General features: G+C 38.4%; 1 protein-coding gene and 1 long non-coding RNA gene across 2 annotated transcripts in view; both read right to left on the bottom strand.

Moving 5' to 3' along the window:
• Positions 1-952: 952 nt before the first annotated feature.
• Positions 953-8,390, bottom strand: LOC117328170. The gene is made up of 2 exons (XR_004532905.1): positions 8,137-8,390; positions 953-8,080 (listed from the first exon to the last, which is right to left on the bottom strand). It is a non-coding gene; the product is annotated as an uncharacterized LOC117328170 (long non-coding RNA).
• Positions 8,391-8,467: 77 nt separating this feature from the next.
• LOC117328481 (protein O-mannosyl-transferase TMTC3-like) overlaps positions 8,468-23,589 on the bottom strand; it is a 32,975-nt gene continuing 17,853 nt past the window's right edge. The window contains 11 exon segments of the mRNA XM_033886015.1: positions 8,468-9,094; positions 9,551-9,634; positions 10,121-10,225; positions 10,405-10,525; positions 15,020-15,048; positions 15,050-15,094; positions 15,931-16,017; positions 20,642-20,714; positions 21,011-21,093; positions 21,276-21,379; positions 21,962-22,086. Of these exon segments, the coding sequence (XP_033741906.1) occupies positions 8,468-9,094; positions 9,551-9,634; positions 10,121-10,225; positions 10,405-10,525; positions 15,020-15,048; positions 15,050-15,094; positions 15,931-16,017; positions 20,642-20,714; positions 21,011-21,093; positions 21,276-21,379; positions 21,962-22,086 (1,483 nt within the window).

Below are 23,589 nucleotides of genomic sequence, written 5' to 3'. Positions count from 1 at the left end.
GGGTGACAGAAAAAATACCGAAAATGGAAGGTCCGCAATAGCAAAAGGCACAACTAGGGCACTAGTCGGATATATACAGAAAGTTTCAAGGAGCTGCGTTGAACGGTTATGGAGTTATAGCCCGGAAAAGAATTTCAGACGGACACACGGTAGACGCACGCACGGACGGACGGACGGACAGACGGAGCCCAATTTAATATCCCCCGCAAACGCGTTTCGCGGGGGATAATAACCAAGGAGCTAAGAAACCTGATATTGAAACTCCTGGAAATTATTGAAGGGCTACAAAATCTATTTGAATAAATTATCCTGGCCTACTCTTCTTAGCATTCCCATAAATGATGAGATAAACTTTCAAATTGCATTAGATGCAGGTGAATGATTCAGGCCCATCTGGCCTCTATCTTTTGTAGGACACGTTTTGGACTTTACATTTTTGGCCCCTGGGTTTTTTGTCTAGATGTTTTCTAGAGTCGGTCATGCATTTTAAAATCATGGTTGATATCAAACAGTATAAAAATGATAATCATATGAGTGTTGATCCTGGCCATATCTTCATATACACCGGGTGTATATAAATATTTATAATAAAAAATAACTTAACTGTGATATCCCGAGCACTTTCATAGCTGTTCAGATGCTGCTCCATAAGGGTTGGCTTTTGATCAACTGTGATAGTGCTCATGATCTCAACAGATTTATTTTGAAGTTATTTTTCTGATTTTTCAAACTCCTTCACAAGAACAATTCATATAAATGATATGCTATGAAGCATCTGAAGAGTTCAACAAAGTGCACATGCTTAGAATAGACTTTTATGTTTGTCCCTCCCCCCCCCCCATTTGAAAAAGACTTATGTAGCTGAATTTTCAGTTGCACTTTTCAAATTCATGAACATTACAAATTCAACAAAAACAATGGCATCATCTTACTGAAGAAGACAACTACAAAATAATCTTTGTACAAAAAATATATTTATTGAAATGTACGTCACTGAATGTTAAAGATATTTCAGAGTGATCAGTTCTCCTGTAACTTAATATATAACTACTCTCCCACTAACACAGACAGAATGTGAATTAAGATACAAATGTACGTAACCAGTACAACTTACAGATAGAATGTGAATTAAGATACAAATGTACGTAACCAGTACAACTTACAGATAGAATGTGAATTAAGATACAAATGTACGTAACCAGTACAACTTACAGATAGAATGTGAATTAAGATACAAATGTACGTAACCAGTACAACTTACAGATAGAATGTAAATTAAGATACGTTACCAGTACAACTTACAGATAGAATGTAAATTAAGATACATTACCTGTACAACTTACAGATAGAATGTAAATTAAGATACATTACCAGTACAACTTAGATAGAATGTAAATTTAGACACGTCATCCAAGTACAACTTACAGATAGAATGTAAATTTAGACACGTCATCCAAGTACAACTTACAGATAGAATGTAAATTTAGACACATTATCCTAGTTCATCTTATAGATGGAATGTTGATTTAAACGAATTACCATGACAAAAAAGTATCTGTATCTACATAGTTGTTTAAACACTTGACAGTGATAATGATTCAGTATAATACAGGTAGTATACAGTTGGGACATCCGTACAACCCCAGCACCTATAAAACTTAGCAAGCTGAAGGTAAAGTTAGAATTTTCTCGAGTTAACAAAATTGGTAGGTTAGTGAGCACTGTCCTGGTTGTCGGAGATTTTGATAGGCCTTATTAACTGTAATCTAGGTCAAAATCTTCAAAAATAACATTTCAGGGGATCTTCAAGTAAAATATTTGGGTAAAAGAAAGATTTTCACAAATGAAATTTCAAGAAAAACAACATTTTGTGTGTGGTAAATCACAGTTAGTCATGCTCTGCTAATGCTTGAATCCCAAAATTGTAAATTAACCCCTCACCAAAATGAAGTAACAAGATTACATGTAGTTAAGGAATAACAAAAAGTGTGTATCCTGATGACAACCAAAACCACAAGCTTGTAAAAAGAGACCAGCTATGGCAGCACTTAATATATGAGTAAGGAAGGAGATCGACAGTCATAGGTTTAGGCACCGGACAAAATTTAAAGATCCATCAGTAAACCGAAATATAAATGTGCAGGCCACTAACATGGAAGTTTGAGTTAAATGTTACATATGAAATACACTGCTATCCTACACTTTTGACTCCTTGGTACATTATCACCATTATCAGAAAACGAAGAATTTTTAACTTTGCAATTTCTTGAAGTTTCTTAATTTTTCAATGACACTAGCAAATTGTTAAGAAAATAGCCAACCTCCATGATGTTCCATCACCTCTTTTCCAAGATATTCAAAACTTTATAAAAAATATTTTAAACATATGTACCATAAAATTTCATTCTTGAGAAGGATCCTTTTGATAAATTTTATTCTGTAAAGAAATGCTCTAAATTTATATAAATTACAATTTCTAAAAGATACATATTATTGCAAAAGTGCGGCATTTTCATTGTCAACAACTACTGATATACTATTGAAGTATGATGGTAAGAAGTTATCAGACAAAAATTACAATATTCAATTATTTAATCAGATCAATTGAATTTCAAAATATGTTTTGTAGTGTCTAGGAATTGATGGATGGCAGTATATATTAGCCTGATCACCCTATCTGTTGAGAATAGACGAGGACGTCTCTATCTAGTGCAGTATGTACAATCTAACACCCTGGTGCTGAAGTAACCTCTGTAACACCAAGGCAGTGATAAACATAATGAAAATTAGCTTCAAAAACAATACTATACAATTTCTATAAAATTTATAAAAGCTTTTAGCAAAATATACATGTAAACAAATTGTGCAAAATGATAACAACTAAAAACAGGATCTATATACATTCCAGTCATCTGACTCGACTGGTGAATGTCCAACCTTTCTAACTTTTAAAAACATGTATGCGATACAATAAGATACATTTTCTATTTATACAAGATGAGATCTGTCATGATGTGTACAATCAGTGCTCAATAACAATTTTGTCTTAATACAACAATGTACATTTCCATGAAAACAATATTATAATATATCTCCACGACAACAATGTACTTCTCCATGACAACAACATACATCTTTATAACACAAAGACATATACATGTATAACTCCATGACAACAGATACATTGATATGACACATTTCCATCACAACACAAAATTACTGACAATGTCAAGTTTTTCATAATACAGTAACCTGATGACCAAAAGAAAAAAGAATCATTTCAGCAACTTTATAAAATGCAGATTCTTTTAAAAATGTCATTTGAGTGGTACAACATTAAATGTATGGCAATATTCTGTGTACACAGCACTATAGGTGTTCCACAAGGCAAATGGGGAAGACACTGTTTAATGACTCAGACAGGGTACATATGTTTGTACATCGATTCCTGGAAATACCATCTAGTAATTGTAGCAGTCGCAAAACCTCTGGGACCAGCTGTTCAACGTCGGATTAGCAACAGGCTGAGATCACAAGTCATAGTAAACATAGCAGTCACAGGAATATATGGGACCAGCCTTCAATGGTTAACTAGATCCAATATAGCAGTCACAGGAATATATGGGACCAGCCTTCAATGGTTGGTTATTACGAGAAATTTACAAATACATGTACTTCAGTAAATCTTGCCGTCAAACACATACTTTTAAATCTATTTTATGTTTTCATCAATCTGGCATTGAACATCTAGTCCCTGGACTGGCTCAATTACAACTAGGTTATCACCATACTAAAACCATGTACTTATAAATTTGTTGTCTACAATAAATTTGCATCACTCCATCCACACACACTCAAATATAACTCAAAACAGCATCTATTTCAGCACTTTGGCAAAAAATCTCTGTCAAAATAATCACTCTCATCCAATCAACTTTGAACATTTTGACACAACCCACATCTGTATGGTTCAACATACGCCCATAAATAATCTGTTATCTAAGTGCCTATATTATAATCAATCTATAAAACTACTCATGTATATATATATATATTTAATCTGAAATGCACCAGTGCATCTGTCTCTGGTAAAATAGAATTCTACATTTATATAACATACCAGGGTATACCAGCCCCAGACAGACAGCATACATGCCATACCTCCCTATACAGGCCACAAAGTCTGTTCTATTAAGTTATACCAATGTATACCAGCCCCAGACAGGTATAGGCCACAAAGTCTGTCCTACTAAGTTATACCACCCCCAGACAGGTATAGGCCACAAAGTCTGTCCTACTAAGTTATACCACCCCCAGACAGGTATAGGCCACAAAGTCTGTCCTAAGTTATACCACAGTATACCAGCCCAGACAGGTATAGGCCACAAAGTCTGTTCTACTAAGTTATACCACGGTATACCAGCCCCAGACAGGTATAGGCTACAAAGTCTGTCCTAAGTTATACCACGGTATACCAGCCCCAGACAGGTATAGGCTACAAAGTCTGTCCTACTAAGTTATACCACGGTATACCAGCCCCAGACAGGTATAGGCTACAAAGTCTGTGCTACTAAGTTATACCACGGTATACCAGCCCCAGACAGGTATAGGCCACAAAGTCTGTCCTACTAAGTTATACCACTGTATACCAGCCCCAGACAGGTAGAGGCCACAAAGTCTGTCCTGCTAAGTTATACCACTGTATACCAGCCCCAGACAGGTAGAGGCCACAAAGTCTGTCCTGCTAAGTTATACCACTGTATACCAGCCCCAGACAGGTATAGGCCACAAAGTCTGTCCTACTAAGTTATACCACGGTATACCAGCCCCAGACAGGTATAGGCCACAAAGTCTGTCCTACTAAGTTATACCACTGTATACCAGCCCCAGACAGGTAGAGGCCACAAAGTCTGTCCTGCTAAGTTATACCACTGTATACCAGCCCCAGACAGGTATAGGCCGCAAAGTCTGTCCTACTAAGTTATACCACGGTATACCAGCCCCAGACAGGTATAGGCCGCAAAGTCTGTCCTACTAAGTTATACCACGGTATACCAGCCCCAGACAGGTATAGGCCACAAAGTCTGTCCTACTTTAGTTATACCACGGTATACCAGCCCCAGACAGGTATAGGCCACAAAGTCTGTCCTACTAAGTTATACCACTGTATACCAGCCCCAGACAGGTAGAGGCCACAAAGTCTGTCCTACTAAGTTATACCACGGTATACCAGCCCCAGACAGGTATTAGCCACAAAGTCTGTCCTACTAAGTTATACCACGGTATACCAGCCCCAGACAGGTATAGGCCACAAAGTCTGTCCTACTAAGTTATACCACGGTATACCAGCCCCAGACAGGTATAGGCCACAAAGTCTGTCCTACTAAGTTATACCACGGTATACCAGCCCCAGACAGGTATAGGCCACAAAGTCTGTCCTACTAAGTTATACCACGGTATACCACCCCTCGACAGGTATAGGCCACAAAGTCTGTCCTACTAAGTTATACCACGGTATACCACCCCTCGACAGGTATAGGCCACAAAGTCTGTCCTACTAAGTTATACCAGCCCTAGACAGGTATAGGCCACAAAGTCTGTCCTACTAAGTTATACCACTGTATACCAGCCCCAGACAGGTATTAGCCACAAAGTCTGTCCTACTAAGTTATACCACGGTATACCAGCCCCAGACAGGTATTAGCCACAAAGTCTGTCCTAAGTTATACCACGGTATACCAGCCCCAGACAGGTATAGGCCGCAAAGTCTGTCCTACTAAGTTATACCACCCCCAGACAGGTATAGGCCACAAAGTCTGTCCTAAGTTATACCACTGTATACCAGCCCCAGACAGGTATAGGCCGCAAAGTCTGTCCTAAGTTATACCACTGTATACCAGCCCCAGACAGGTATAGGCCACAAAGTCTGTCCTACTAAGTTATACCACTGTATACCAGCCCCAGACAGGTATAGGCCACAAAGTCTGTCCTACTAAGTTATACCACGGTATACCAGCCCCAGACAGGTATAGGCCACAAAGTCTGTCCTACTAAGTTATACCACTGTATACCAGCCCCAGACAGGTATAGGCCACAAAGTCTGTCCTACTAAGTTATACCAGCCCCAGACAGGTATAGGCCACAAAGTCTGTCCTACTAAGTTATACCAGCCCCAGACAGGTATAGGCCACAAAGTCTGTCCTACTAAGTTATACCACGGTATACCAGCCCAGACAGGTATAGGCCACAAAGTCTGTCCTACTAAGTTATACCACTGTATACCAGCCCCAGACAGGTATAGGCCACAAAGTCTGTCCTGCTAAGTTATACCACGGTATACCAGCCCCAGACAGGTAGAGGTCACAAAGTCTGTCCTTTCTATAATCTAAATATTCCAGTTCTAATACAACATCACTATCAGTATTTAAAATAAGACTTGCTTATTGAAAAAATCACTATTTTATAAACTCTACATATATAATATTATATGAAAATAGAACTTAAGTTCTATAAAAATATAATTGAATTCATATCTTGTTTGTTATTATCAGGAGGTTTAATGAAATCTTTCCAAGATCTTTTCCTCCTGCGCTTGCCAACATGATGAAACAATCTCATGAGGCCAAAAGGCAGGTATTTATTTTGACACATTTCAGCAGCTTGTGACTTGCAGGTGGTTTTCGTCATGCACAGGATTATCTCCCTTAATTATTATATCAATGGTCCATAGAATACAAACTCTTATATTGGAAAGTAAGACATGCAGACTTCTTATTTATATTTCTCTGTTGGTAGATCAACAAAATGACTGTGTGTAAATACATGTACATCACATCTTTGGTCCTAAATCAACATTTGGTTGTGTCTCAAAACAATCGTTCCATGGTTGTTAATGATTTGCAATATTATTTTGGCAACATTTATCAGCTAAATAGCCCTATACACTAACATGCACATGTCATATTCACCTCACCTATAGTGGGCTGGAATGTACAAAACATACTCCCCAATAACTCAGATCTCCATGTATCATAAAAAACAAACAAAACAAGTGTTAATTGTAACAAAGCCCATTACAGAAGCTCCTCAAACTACTGATACGAAGTTTAAAGAAACCACAAAATTGTTCCTCGAGTCATATAATACCTTTAAACATGTAAACTTCCACCAATCAAGAGATAGCAGAATGGCAGCAATTTTTTTTTTAATCTAGAAATGGAAGTCACAGTTGTATTTGTAGTATCATGAATCACCTACATAAGAATTTCATCAAAATCACACCATATCTACATTTTTGACCAATCAGAGGCTCCCAGTTCATTACAATAGCAACCAAACCTTCTTTTAAAACTGTTGCTATTGTGTTCAGTTTCCCTCAAAACCCCTATGAACTAATTTACGGTAAAATCATTCATCTGAATTTTGACCAAGCAGAGGCCTCCATCTCATTACCATGGTAACTGAGATATTCAAAACTGTTTAAGGCATCCTTCAAAAATCTTTTGTACCAAATTTCAGAAAAATTAGACAATAACTAAATATCAACCAATTAGAAGCCAAAAAGTGGTGGCCATTTTTTTTTTAAATCCAGAAATAGAAGTCACAGTTGTGTTTTATTGTCATAATACACCTACATACCATTACCAAATTGGAAAATTTAGACCAATCAGAAGCCTCCACTGGGCAGCCATTTTGTGGACAATGTCCATGTTTTTCTCATCTTGGAGTATGTCTTATAATTATCCATTCTACAAATTTTCATCCTGATGTCCAAAATAGAAGAAAAGTTATGTTTTAGCCAATCAGATGCTGTGGGAGCCATCTTGGATAGTTTTTGGAAAAACAAAAGTTGCTGGCACATCTAGAGGCCATCAGCAATAATCCCTCAAAGTTTGTTCAAGATCTGACACGTAATTTTCGAGAAAAGTGTTGGAAACCTTTATTGCAGGAAGTGGAGGAAGAAGAATAAAGGTGAAAACAGAGTTCCAAATCTTTGTTTGGGGGACTAAATAAAACTCCCCAACCACAATATGCCTTAGTAAGGATCCTCCTGTTATACATACAGCTAACACACATTTACCTACCCAACTCAGCTAACACACATTTATATACCCAACTCTGCTAACACGTATTTACCTACCCAACTCAGCTAACACACATTTACCTACCCAACTCTGCTAACACGTATTTACCTACCCAACTCTGCTAACACGCATTTACCTACCCAACTGCTAACACGCATTTACCTACCCAACGGGACTCGGCTAACACGCATTTACCTACCCAACACGACTAACACGCATTTACCTACCCAACTCGACTAACACGCATTTACCTACCCAACACGACTAGCTCACATTCATCTACCCAACACAACTAACTCTCATTCATCTACCCAACACGACTAACTTGCAGCAAACACAAAGTTACACACAGTTAACACACAGCAGTTATGCAGCCTGATATATCAGTGCCTGGGTGGGGGGGAATCTGAATGAGGAGAAGCATGGCTTGGTTGTTTCTTTTCTGATAATGTATCTTTAGGTGGTATCTTTTGTTTTGGAGGTGGGGGAGGTTGTTGGTTTGGAGGAGACTGTTTATGTTGCTGATTTTGTTGTTGGTTTTGTTTTGCTTCCAGATGATTTTGCTGTTTTTGTTGTTTCTGCTGTCCTGGCTGTTTTTGTTGCTGTTGCTGTCCTTGCTGTTTTTGTTGTTGTCGTCCTGCCTGTTGTTGCTTTTGTCCTTGCTGCTGTTGTTGTTGTCCTTGCTGTTGTTGTTGCTGTCTTTGTTGCTGCTGTTGTTGTTGCTGTTGTTGTTGTTGCTGTTGTTGCTGATTTCCCGGTGTATTCTGATCACCTGCTACAGTCTCCTGTGTTGCACGTTGTTTCTCCTTATGGGCCTTGATTGCATCATTGATACGAGTGCGTACAATCTGTAGATGGTTAAAGATGTACTTCTCTTCAGGTGCCATGTTGTGGACGTGTGTAAGACACTTCTCCGCACGGAAGAGGTCACGCTTCTCCACATACACCACACATAGGTTATGATGTGCCTGAACATTTAGGGGCTCCAGTTCAATAACTAGATTGAAGTTCTATAACATAAACCACAACACAGATTTGGTTGAGAACAGGAATTGTAAGAAAATGACCTTTCTAGCGATAAGAGCTAAATCTCCAGCTCAGATCAGGCTACATTACACAACCTTAATCATGGATTCTTGGTAAAATAGAAAAAGGTTAACAAGAATGATTATTCAATAAAAATGCTGTTAAAGAGCCCAAACTACATATTACCATGATTATAAAGCCATCCAATCTTTAAACTGAAAACCGTAGGAGGTTCACTCTACAGACAAGATTAGAATAGATGATGACAGCCATTAGCTGATCCAAGATGATAATGTAAAATAAGTAAAATGTCTAAAATACTGTAATTCAACACGGTAACATACATAAAAGGCCTCATTGTGACCTCTTCAACATAGCTGTGACCTCTCTAACATAGCATGTATTTATATTCCACTGATATAAAGTAACAGATCACACACCTTTTCTGCAGCATCCAGATTTTTTAGGTTATTTACGTTGATGTCACCCATCAACATGTTGCCCTTGGTGTGGTTGGGGTAAAACTGTAACAGCAAAGTTATACATGGATATCAATTTAATACTAGTGCTGATGTAAGTCTACCACTACAATGATATATGGTCAACCTTCAGTCAGTTTGAACAAAATTAAATAAATATTGATTAACATGTTCAAATTATACAAAATTATGCTTCAGAAAACAAGAGTGAGTTTGAACTGTCCCGAGTAAATATCAGTAAGAATCTCTGTGTAGATCAAGGCACAAATATATACCTGGCATATCCAACGGTAAGGCCAATATGTAACAACGAGGGACTAAACAATGGCACATTTATAAATGAGTATAATGACAGTATTTTATTTAATTCAATATTAATTTATCATTAAACTTTTCTTCATTTCGTGATAATTATCATTGTTGCGAAGCAGAGGCCATTGTGTAGGCCCCAAAACAGTACACTTCACATTTGTGACACAGAAGTTACAAGCGGTACTCTGTGTAGTTGAATAAAAGCCTCTAATTACATACCTGTAAAAGCTTCTCCAGGTGTGGAACAGCTTCCAATGGTCTCTTCATGTTATTCGTAAGAAGGAGAGCAAGATTAAACAAGGCACTTTTAAAGTTCTCCTCCAGCTGTTAAAACCAACACAAAAACATCTTACTTGAATACTAGGTACACTACTTATAACACATCAGTAGTCTAATAATTATTATCATGTAAAGTCTCCAGTTATCTAGAGTAAAATGCTAGTTCTGTGACTATGATAAGTAGTAGTACCAACTGTTACTAGTATGAACTGGAGGAGACATACCTCTATACAGCGCCTGAAGTGTGCCTCCGCACTGGCGAAGTCGTGACGGTCCATTTCCAGCATACCCAGGGTAAAGTGTACCTTGGAGTCAGCAGGGTTAACTTCCTTCAGCTTGCCAAGTCTGGTTAAAAGGAAGCATAGACAAGGTTATACGAAAAAAAACAAAAAACAAAAAAAACACAATTATAGAACATCAAAGTTATAATATACTAAATATAATAAATTGCACCTTACAGATGTCTTGTCTGTCCTTCAGGGACCATTTTGAGCATTCCTTCAAAAGATATTGTTCAGAAAGCAATCAGCCAATCAGATCACAGCAGCCTAGTTTCATCAAAATCCGATCATTCCTTCGTAAGATATTGTGCGGAAAGCAATTCCAGACGGACAGAAGGACAGACAGAACCCATTTGTATATCCCTTGCAAACTTCATTGACCTGGGAGTAAAACCCCATACCCCAAATAAAATGAACTCATGCCCCAAGTTAGATGACCCCATGCCTAAACTAAGATCAACCAATACCCTAAGTAAGGTAAACCCATACCCTAAGTAGTATCAACTCATACCCCAAGTAGTATCAACTCATGCCCCAAGTACTATCAACTCATACCCCAAGTACTATCAACTCATACCCCTAGTAGTATCAACTCATACCCCAAGTACTATCAACTCATACCCCTAGTAGTATCAACTCATACCCCAAGTAGTATCACCTCATACTCCAATCACTATCAACTCATACCCCAAGTACTATCAGCTCATACCCCAAGCACTATCAACTCATACCCCTAGTAGTATCAACTCATACCCCTAGAAGTATCAACTCATACCCCAAGTGCTATCAACTCATACCCCAAGTACTATCAACTCATGCCCCAAGTACAATCAACTCATACCCCAAGTAGTATCAACTCATACCCCAAGTAGTATCAACTCATACCCCAAGTGCTATCAACTCATACCCCAAGTACTATCAACTCATACTCCAAGTAGTATCAACTCATACCCCAAGTACTATCAACTCATACCCCAAGTGCTATCAACTCATACCCCAAGTACTATCAACTCATACCCCAAGTGCTATCAACTCATACCCCAAGTAGTATCAACTCATACCCCAAGTAGTATCAACTCATACCCCTAGTACTATCAACTCATACCCCAAGTAGTATCAACTCATACCCCTAGTGGTAACTCATACCCCAAGTGCTATCAACTCATACCCCTAGTAGTATCAACTCATACCCCAAGTAGTCTCACCTCATACCCCAAGTAGTATCAACTCATACCCCTAGTGGTAACTCATACCCCAAGTACTATCAACTCATACCCCAAGTAGTATCAACTCATACCCCAAGTAGTCTCACCTCATACCCCAAGTAGTATCAACTCATACCCCAAGTAGTATCAACTCATACCCGAAGTACTATCAACTCATACCCCAAGTAGTATCAACTCATACCCCAAGTACTATCAACTCATACCCCAAGTAGTATCAACTCATACCCCTAGTGGTAACTCATACCCCAAGTGCTATCAACTCATACCCCAAGTAGTATCAACTCATACCCCAAGTAGTATCAACTCATACCCCAAGTACTATCAACTCATGCCCCAAGTACTATCAACTCATACCCCAAGTACTATGTGATACATCCCCAGTGGTCCTAATTACTGTCAGTACCATAGTGATACATCCCCAGTGGTCCTAATTACTGTCGGTACGACCGTGATACATCCCCAGTGGTCCTAATTACTGTCGGTACCAAGTACTATCAACTCATGCCCCAAGTACAATCAACTCATACCCCAAGTAGTATCAACTCATACCCCAAGTAGTATCAACTCATACCCCAAGTGCTATCAACTCATACCCCAAGTGCTATCAACTCATACCCCAAGTAGTATCAACTCATACCCCAAGTAGTATCAACTCATACCCCTAGTACTATCAACTCATACCCCAAGTAGTATCAACTCATACCCCTAGTGGTAACTCATACCCCAAGTGCTATCAACTCATACCCCTAGTAGTATCAACTCATACCCCAAGTACTATCAACTCATACCCCTAGTAGTATCAACTCATACCCCTAGAAGTATCAACTCATACCCCAAGTGCTATCAACTCATACCCCAAGTACTATCAACTCATACCCCAAGTACTATCAACTCATACCCCAAGTAGTATCAACTCATACCCCAAGTACTATCAACTCATACCCAAAGTAGTATCAACTCATACCCCAAGTAGTCTCACCTCATACCCCTAGTAGTATCAACTCATACCCGAAGTACTATCAACTCATACCCCAAGTAGTATCAACTCATACCCCAAGTACTATCAACTCATACCCCTAGTAGCATCAACTCATACCCCTAGTGGTAACTCATACCCCAAGTGCTATCAACTCATACCCCAAGTAGTATCAACTCATACCCCAAGTGCTATCAACTCATACCCCAAGTACTATCAACTCATACCCCAAGTACTATCAACTCATACCCAAAGTAGTATCAACTCATACCCCAAGTAGTCTCACCTCATACCCCAAGTAGTATCAACTCATACCCCAAGTAGTATCAACTCATACCCCTAGTGGTAACTCATACCCCAAGTGCTATCAACTCATACCCCAAGTAGTATCAACTCATACCCCAAGTAGTATCAACTCATACCCCAAGTACTATCAACTCATGCCCCAAGTACTATCAACTCATACCCCAAGTACTATGTGATACATCCCCAGTGGTCCTAATTACTGTCAGTACGACAGTGATACATCCCCAGTGGTCCTAATTACTGTCGGTACGACCGTGATACATCCCCAGTGGTCCTAATTACTGTCAGTACGACAGTGATACATCCCCAGTGGTCCTAATTACTGTCAGTACGACAGTGATACATTCCCAGTGGTCCTAATTACTGTCGGTACGACCGTGATACATCCCCAGTGGTCCTAATTACTGTCGGTACGACCGTGATACATCCCCAGTGGTCCTAATTACTGTCAGTACGACAGTGATACATCCCCAGTGGTCCTAATTACTGTCAGTACGACAGTGATACATCCCCAGTGGTCCTAATTAGTGTCAGTACCACAGTGATACATCCCCAGTGGTCCTAATTACTGTCGGTACCACAGTGATACATCCCCAGTGGTCCTAATTACTGTCAGTACCACAGTGATACATCCCCAGTGGTCCTAATTACTGTCGGTACGACAGGGATACATCCCCAGTGGTCCTAATTACTGTCAGTATCACAGTGATACATCCCCAGTGGTCCTAATTACTGTCGGTACGACAGCGATACATCCCCAGTGGTCCTAATTACTGTCAGTACGACAGTGATACATCCCAAGTGGTCCTAATTACTGTCGGTACGCCAGTGATACATCCCAGTGGTCCTAATTACTGTCAGTACGACAGCGATACATCCCCAGTGGTCCTAATTACTGTCAGTATCACAGTGATACATCCCCAGTGGTCCTAATTACTGTCAGTACGACAGTGATACATCCCCAGTGGTCCTAATTACTGTCAGTACCACAGTGATACATCCCCAGTGGTCCTAATTACTGTCAGTACCACAGTGATACATCCCCAGTGGTCCTAATTACTGTCGGTACGACAGTGATACATCCCCAGTGGTCCTAATTACTGTCAGTACGACAGTGATACATCCCCAGTGGTCCTAATTACTGTCAGAACCACAGTGATACATCCCCAGTGGTCCTAATTACTGTCAGTACCACAGTGATACATCCCCAGTGGTCCTAATTACTGTCAGTATCACAGTGATACATCCCCAGTGGTCCTAATTACTGTCAGTAAGACAGTGATACATCCCCAGTGGTCCTAATTACTGTCGGTACCACAGTGATACATCCCCAGTGGTCCTAATTACTGTCCTAATTACTGTCAGTACGACAGTGATACATCCCCAGTGGTCCTAATTACTGTCAGTACGACAGTGATACATCCCCAGTGGTCCTAATTACTGTCAGTATCACAGTGATACATCGCCAGTGGTCCTAATTACTGTCAGTACGACAGTGATACATCCCCAGTGGTCCTAATTACTGTCAGTACCACAGTGATACATCCCCAGTGGTCCTAATTACTGTCAGTATCACAGTGATACATCCCCAGTGGTCCTAATTACTGTCAGTACAACAGTGATACATCCCCAGTGGTCCTAATTACTGTCGGTACGACAGTGATACATCCCCAGTGGTCCTAATTACTGTCAGTACGACAGTGATACATCCCCAGTGGTCCTAATTACTGTCAGTATGACAGTGATACATCCCCAGTGGTCCTAATTACTGTCAGTACGACAGTGATACATCCCCAGTGGTCCTAATTACTGTCAGTATCACAGTGATACATCCCCAGTGGTCCTAATTACTGTCAGTACGACAGTGATACATCTCCAGTGGTCCTAATTACTGTCAGTACGACAGTGATACATCCCCAGTGGTCCTAATTACTGTAAGTACATCCTATATGTGAGAGGGCTCACTTTCACTGTCTGGTCCCAATACACAAAGGAAGACATCTAGTGGAACTCACCTGGTGTCTGCCTCAAAACTCACAACATATCCTACCTTTTGTAGGCCTCGGGCCAATCCTTTCGGGTTCCCTCCTTCCTGTAGCATAATGGCGGAGTTGTACAAGGATTGCTGAAAAAAGGAAAAGTGCTATAATTTTGGTGATGTGGAAACACTCCTCCCTTCTCTTTTAATACAAGTGTACTTTTACTATTAACAGAACAAAAGGGCTAGTAGGCCTGTATTGCTCAGCTGCATCTACTGCAATTTTGAAGTTGATTTAGGCTAATAAATAAATGCAGATGCTAAGATGAATACAACTTTATTCCAATATAAGTGTAGGCTAGGTTTATTCATTTAAATAAATTTTGTAGTTGTTTATTCCAGCATACTGATGGCCAAATATCAGGTCTCTGAGTCACTTGATTACCAAGAAGAAGTCATCTAAAGATTTTAACTCATTTGACCCTTGTGACCTTGAAAATAGGCAAAGGATATTCAATTGAACAAACTTCGCAGCCCTTCACCCCAACATGCTACAGGCCCAGTGTCAGATCTCTGGGATAATTGATTTTTGCAAAGACATTGGTTAAAGATTTCAGCATATTTGACCCTCTGTGACCTTGAATGGTCAAGGTCATTCACTTGAGCAAACTTGGTAGTGCTTTCCCTTCATCATGCTATATGCCAAATATCAGGACTCTGGGCCCCCTGGATTTTGGGAAGAAGTAATTTTAGATAGAAAAGTTTAAGCCGAACAGAAGGCCTGATGAACAGACAATGGATGCAAACCCTTAGTATAACCTTATTTTCCTTTTGTACATGTGTAAGTGAGCAAAGAAGTAGTCTATGTTTCATGTTACACCAGTGTAGGTAGTTTAAGATTGTAGGAATGTGGTTGATCTATCATTACTTTGATAAGGGAAACAACATTAGGACTGAACTGATGCTGTTTCCAGACATGTTACCATATGGTCCGGATCATGAAGGAGGGCCTCCTCAAAGTTGAGTTTAGCTGTGGCTGCATTGCCCATCTCCAGATTTACAACACCTAGCTGTGGAGAGTCAGAGAACTTTTATTCGTTAAAAAACTTGTAACATGAACAATGAAATCTAAAATAAAAACACTTTGTAAGATGCACAATGCAAAACAACTCAAATTGAACTGAAAAATTTCTTAACATTCCTGAATTGGTTGTTAATAAATTTCTATGCTGTTAAGATCCTGAGCTGATGGTATGGACAGACTGACATGGTATGGACAGACTTACATTGTAATGGACAGACTTACATTGTAATGGACAGACTTACATTGTAATAGACAGACTTACATTGTAATGGACAGACTTACATTGTAATGGACAGACTTACATTGTAATAGACAGACTTACATTGTAATAGACAGACTTACATTGTAATGGACAGACTTACATGGTATGGACACTTACATTGTAATGGACAGACTTACATTATAATGGACAGACTAACATGGTATAGACAGACTTACATTGTAATGGACAGACTTACATGGTATAGACAGACTTACATTGTAATGGACAGACTTACATGGTATGGACAGACTTACATTGTAATGGACAGACTTACATGGTATGGACAGACTTACATGGTATGGACAGACTTACATTATAATGGACAGACTTACATTGTAATAGACAGACTTACATTGTAATGGACAGACTTACATGGTAATAGACAGACTTACATTGTAATAGACAGACTTACATTGTAATAGACAGACTTACATTGTAATGGACAGACTTACATGGTATGGACAGACTTACTTTGACGGACTTACATGGTATGGACAGACTTGTACATGGTATGGGCAGACTTACATTGTAATAGACAGACTTACATTATAATGGACAGACTTACATTGTTTTGGACAGACTAACATGGTATGGACAGACTTACATTGTAATAGACAGACTTACATTGTAATAGACAGACTTACATTGTAATGGACAGACTTACATGGTATGGACAGACTTACTTTGACGGACTTACATGGTATGGACAGACTTGTACATGGTATGGGCAGACTTACATTGTAATAGACAGACTTACATTATAATGGACAGACTTACATTGTTATGGACAGACTAACATGGTATGGACAGACTTACATTGTAATGGACAGACTTACATTGTAATGGACAGACTTACTTTGTAATGGACAGACTAACATGGTATGGACAGACTTACATTGTAATAGACAGACTTACATTATAATGGACAGACTAACATGGTATGGACAGACTTACATTGTAATGGACAGACTGACATGGTATGGACAGACTTACATTGTAATGGACAGACTAACATGGTATGGACAGACTGACATTGTAATAGACAGACTTACATGGTATGGACAGACTTACATTGTAATGGACAGACTAACATGGTATGGACAGACTTACATTGTAATAGACAGACTTACATTATAATGGACAGACTAACATGGTATGGACAGACTTACATTGTAATGGACAGACTGACATGGTATGGACAGACTTACATTATAATGGACAGACTTACATTGTAATGGACAGACTTACATGGTATGGACAGACTTACATTATAATGGACAGACTTACATTGTAATAGACAGTCTTACATTGTATGGACAGACTTACATTGTAATAGACAGACTTACATGGTATGGACAGACTTACATTGTAATGGACAGACTAACATGGTATGGACAGACTTACATTGTAATAGACAGACTTACATTATAATGGACAGACTAACATGGTATGGACAGACTTACATTGTAATGGACAGACTGACATGGTATGGACAGACTTACATTGTAATGGACAGACTAACATGGTATGGACAGACTTACATTGTAATAGACAGACTTACATTGTAATGGACATACTTACTTTGTAATGGACAGACTTACATTGTAATAGACAGACTTACATTGTAATAGACAGACTAACATGGTATGGACAGACTTACATTGTAATAGACAGACTTACATTGTAATAGACAGACTTACATTGTAATGGACAGACTAACATGGTATGGACAGACTTACATTGTAATGGACATACTTACTTTGTAATGGACAGACTTACATTGTAATAGATAGACTTACATTGTAATAGACAGTCTTACATTGTAATGGACAGACTAACATGGTATGGACAGACTTACATTGTAATGGACAGACTTACATTGTAATAGACAGACTTACATTGTAATAGACAGTCTTACATTGTAATGGACAGACTAACATGGTATGGACAGACTTACATTGTAATGGACATACTTACTTTGTAATGGACAGACTTACATTGTAATAGACAGACTTACATTGTAATAGACAGACTTACATTGTAATGGACAGACTAACATGGTATGGACAGACTTACATTGTAATGGACAGACTTACATTGTAATGGACAGACTTACATTGTAATAGACAGTCTTACATTGTATGGACAGACTTACATTGTAATAGACAGACTTACATGGTATGGACAGACTTACATTGCAATGGACAGACTAACATGGTATGGACAGACTTACATTGTAATGGACAGACTTACATTATAATGGACAGACTAACATGGTATGGACAGACTTACATTGTAATGGACAAACTGACATGGTATGGACAGACTTACATTGTAATGGACAGACTAACATGGTATGGACAGACTTACATTGTAATAGACAGACTTACATTGTAATGGACATACTTACTTTGTAATGGACAGACTTACATTGTAATAGACAGACTTACATTGTAATAGACAGACTTACATTGTAATGGACAGACTAACATGGTATGGACAGACTTACATGGTATGGACAGACTTACATGGTATGGACAGACTTACATGGTATGGACAGACTTACATTGTAATAGACAGACTTACATTGTAATAGACAGACTAACATTGTAATGGACAGACTTACATTGTAATGGACAGACTTACATTATAATGGACAGACTTGTACATGGTATGGACAGACTTACATTGTAATAGATAGACTTACATTGTAATAGACAGTCTTACATTGTAATGGACAGACTAACATGGTATGGACAGACTTACATTGTAATGGACAGACTTACATTGTAATAGACAGACTTACATTGTAATAGACAGTCTTACATTGTAATGGACAGACTAACATGGTATGGACAGACTTACATTGTAATGGACATACTTACTTTGTAATGGACAGACTTCCATTGTAATAGACAGACTTACATTGTAATAGACAGACTTACATTGTAATGGACAGACTAACATGGTATGGACAGACTTACATTGTAATGGACAGACTTACATTGTAATGGACAGACTTACATTGTAATAGACAGTCTTACATTGTATGGACAGACTTACATTGCAATGGACAGACTAACATGGTATGGACAGACTTACATTGTAATGGACAGACTTACATTATAATGGACAGACTAACATGGTATGGACAGACTTACATTGTAATGGACAGACTGACATGGTATGGACAGACTTACATTGTAATGGACAGACTAACATGGTATGGACAGACTTACATTGTAATAGACAGACTTACATTGTAATGGACATACTTACTTTGTAATGGACAGACTTACATTGTAATAGACAGACTTACATTGTAATAGACAGACTTACATTGTAATGGACAGACTAACATGGTATGGACAGACTTACATGGTATGGACAGACTTACATGGTATGGACAGACTTACATGGTATGGACAGACTTACATTGTAATAGACAGACTTACATTGTAATAGACAGACTAACATTGTAATGGACAGACTTACATTGTAATGGACAGACTTACATTATAATGGACAGACTTGTACATGGTATGGACAGACTTACATTGTAATAGACAGACTTACATTGTAATGGACAGACTAACATTGTATGGACAGACTTACATTGTAAGGGACAGACTTACATGATATGGACAGACTTACATTGTAATGGACAGACTAACATGGTATGGACAGACTTACATGGTATGGACAGACTTACATTGTAATAGACAGACTTACATTGTAATAGACAGACTAACATTGTAATGGACAGACTTACATTGTAATGGACAGACTTACATTGTAATAGACAGACTTACGTTGTAATGGACATACTTACTTTGCAATGGACAGACTGACATGGTATGGACAGACTAACATGGTATGGACAGACTTACATTGTAATGGACAGACTAACATGGTATAGACAGACTAACATGGTATGGACAGACTTACATTGTAATGGACAGACTTACATTGTTATGGACAGACTAACATTGTTATGGACAGACTTACTTTGTAATGGACAGACTTACATCGTTATGGACAGATTACATTGTAATGGACATACTTACATTGTAATGGACAGACTTACTTTGTAATAGACAGACTTACATTGTAATGGACAGACTTACATGGTATGGACAGACTTACTTTGTAATGGACAGACTTGTACATGGTATGGACAGACTTACATTGTTATGGACAGACTTGTACATGGTATGGACAGACTTACATTGTAATAGACAGACTTACATTGTTATGGACAGACTTGTACATGGTATGGACAGACTTACATTGTAATAGACAGACTTACATTATAATGGACAGACTAACATGGTATGGACAGACTTACATTGTAATGGACATCAGCATTATCTGGTTCATATCTCAGGGCTGTCTTGTACTGCTCCAGTGCATCTGGTAATCTGTTAACACAAATAACATGGAGTTATAATGGTCAGTCATAAAGCATAATGGGTCATGAAAGTACTGACTACCACTCTCTTGCACATCACAACAAACTAGCCAACAAACATAGCCTAAATACAGGCCAATACTCCTGTATACAGACCGACACTCCTGTAAACAGGCTAAAACTCCTGTATACAGACCAATTCTCCTGTATACAGGCCAAAACTCCTGTAAACAGACCAACACCCCTGTATACAGGTAATTCATTGTACTATATAATTGTAGGTACATTAGAGTGGATCATAATTACCTGGCCATTTTAACCATAATATCACCGCGGTTGATGTACCCTTGGACATAGTCTGGCCTCATTGAAATGGCCGTCCTAAGCAGCTGTAACAAAATAGTGGAATTTTATACACCTGTTTTACAATACATCATCAATATGTTTCATTTCAAATGTAACTAGTATAAAAATAATTCAATCACTGTAGAGAGTAATTCTTATTTTTACAAAGGCAAACATAACACTCAAAAGACGAATCTATACCTCTAACAAGAAAGAGTATACATACATTATCAGCCTCGGTAAGACGTGCTGGGTCCTTGGAAACGAGGGAGGCCAGATTGAGGTATACATTAAGATGGTTGGGAGCCACACGGGTGGTGTAGCTTTTACCTGGAAAAGGAAACCATATTACGTTTATAGAATGTTCTGAAGTAATGAAAACCATGTTATGTTTATAGAATGTACTGAAGTAATGAAAACCATGTCCCTCTAGTGTTTTATCTGCCTACATCCTTCCTCAGTCCGAACTTAGGCTCCATTTCAAAATGTATATGCCATTTAGTTTTAAAAATGAAGTCCTCAAAATTCCAAAAATCTTTAAATCTTGTATTTCTTTATGAACAGACATGAACTCCAGCAATCTAAGTTCCCCATTTACTCCTAATTTTACACTGTTGCTGCCCAAACAATTCCCAGTTTCTGCCCGGCAACATTTTCAAAAATGGCCAGGAAAATCATTGCCTTTAAACATTGTCTAGTCAATGGATTTTCTCACCATAAACCTTAAAGAGAGCTTCACTTGACTCATCCTGTGTTACGGCCCTAACCTTCTCTATATGTCTTGGAGTGAAATACATCACACTATCTAGGAATGACTAGAAGGACTGATTTTAGTTTTACATACTTCAAACCACACCTTAAAATGATAAACATGCCTCATACTACACACACTATAAAGTTAGCCCATCTCACCTGGGATTACAGGAGGGAACAGGTCCATGGCACGTTTGTAAGCTTTTTCTGCCTCCACAGAATTATTCATGGTGTTGTACGTCCTTCCAACATTCATGTGGGCCCCGATATCGTCTGGCTGTACACTGTAACAACATATACACCATATCAACTACACTAACACTTATACAATATCGTCTGGTTGTACATGTACACACTAACATTTATACAATATCGTCTGGCTGTACACACTAACATTTATACAATATCGTCTGGTTGTACATGTACACACTAACATTTATACAATATCGTCTGGCTGTACACACTAACATTTATACAATATCGTCTGGCTGTACATGTACACACTAACATTTATACAATATCGTCTGGCTGTACAAACTAACATTTATACAATATCGTCTGGCTGTACACACTAACATTTATACAATATCGTCTGGCTGTACACACTAACATTTATACAATATCGTCTGGCTGTACACACTAACATTTATACAATATCGTCTGGCTGTACACACTAACATTTATACAATATCGTCTGGCTGTACACACTAACATTTATACAATATCGTCTGGCTGTACACACTAACATTTATACAATATCGTCTGGCTGTACACACTAACATTTATACAATATCGTCTGGCTGTACACACTAACATTTATACAATATCGTCTGGCTGTACACACTAACATTTATACAATATCGTCTGGCTGTACACACTAACATTTATACAATATCGTCTGGCTGTACACACTAACATTTATACAATATCGTCTGGCTGTACACACTAACATTTATACAATATCGTCTGGCTGTACACACTAACATTTATACAATATCGTCTGGCTGTACACACTAACATTTATACAATATCGTCTGGCTGTACACACTAACATTTATACAATATCGTCTGGCTGTACACACTAACATTTATACAATATCGTCTGGCTGTACACACTAACATTTATACAATATCGTCTGGCTGTACACACTAACATTTATACAATATCGTCTGGCTGTACACACTAACATTTATACAATATCGTCCGGCTGTACACACTAACATTTATACAATATCGTCTGGCTGTACACACTAACATTTATACAATATCGTCTGGCTGTACACACTAACATTTATACAATATCGTCTGGCTGTACACACTAACATTTATACAATATCGTCTGGCTGTACACACTAACATTTATACAATATCGTCTGGCTGTACACACTAACATTTATACAATATCCTCTGGTTGTACACACTAACATTTATACAATATCGTCTGGTTGTACACACTAACATTTATACAATATCGTCTGGCTGTACACACTAACATTTATACAATATCGTCTGGCTGTACACACTAACATTTATACAATATTGTCTGGTTGTACACACTAACATTTATACAATATCGTCTGGCTTGTACACACTAACATTTATACAATATCGTCTGGCTGTACACACTAACATTTATACAATATCAGTCTGGCTGTACACACTAACATTTATACAATATCGTCTGGTTGTACACACTAACATTTATACAATATCGTCTGGCTGTACACACTAACATTTATACAATATCGTCTGGCTGTACACACTAACATTTATACAATATCGTCTG

The sequence above is a fragment of the Pecten maximus genome, chromosome 5 (genome assembly GCF_902652985.1).
Source record: "Pecten maximus chromosome 5, xPecMax1.1, whole genome shotgun sequence".
NCBI lineage: Eukaryota > Metazoa > Mollusca > Bivalvia > Pectinida > Pectinidae > Pecten > Pecten maximus.
Note: the sequence above shows the minus strand (reverse complement) of the source record. Positions and strands in the feature narration are given on the sequence as shown.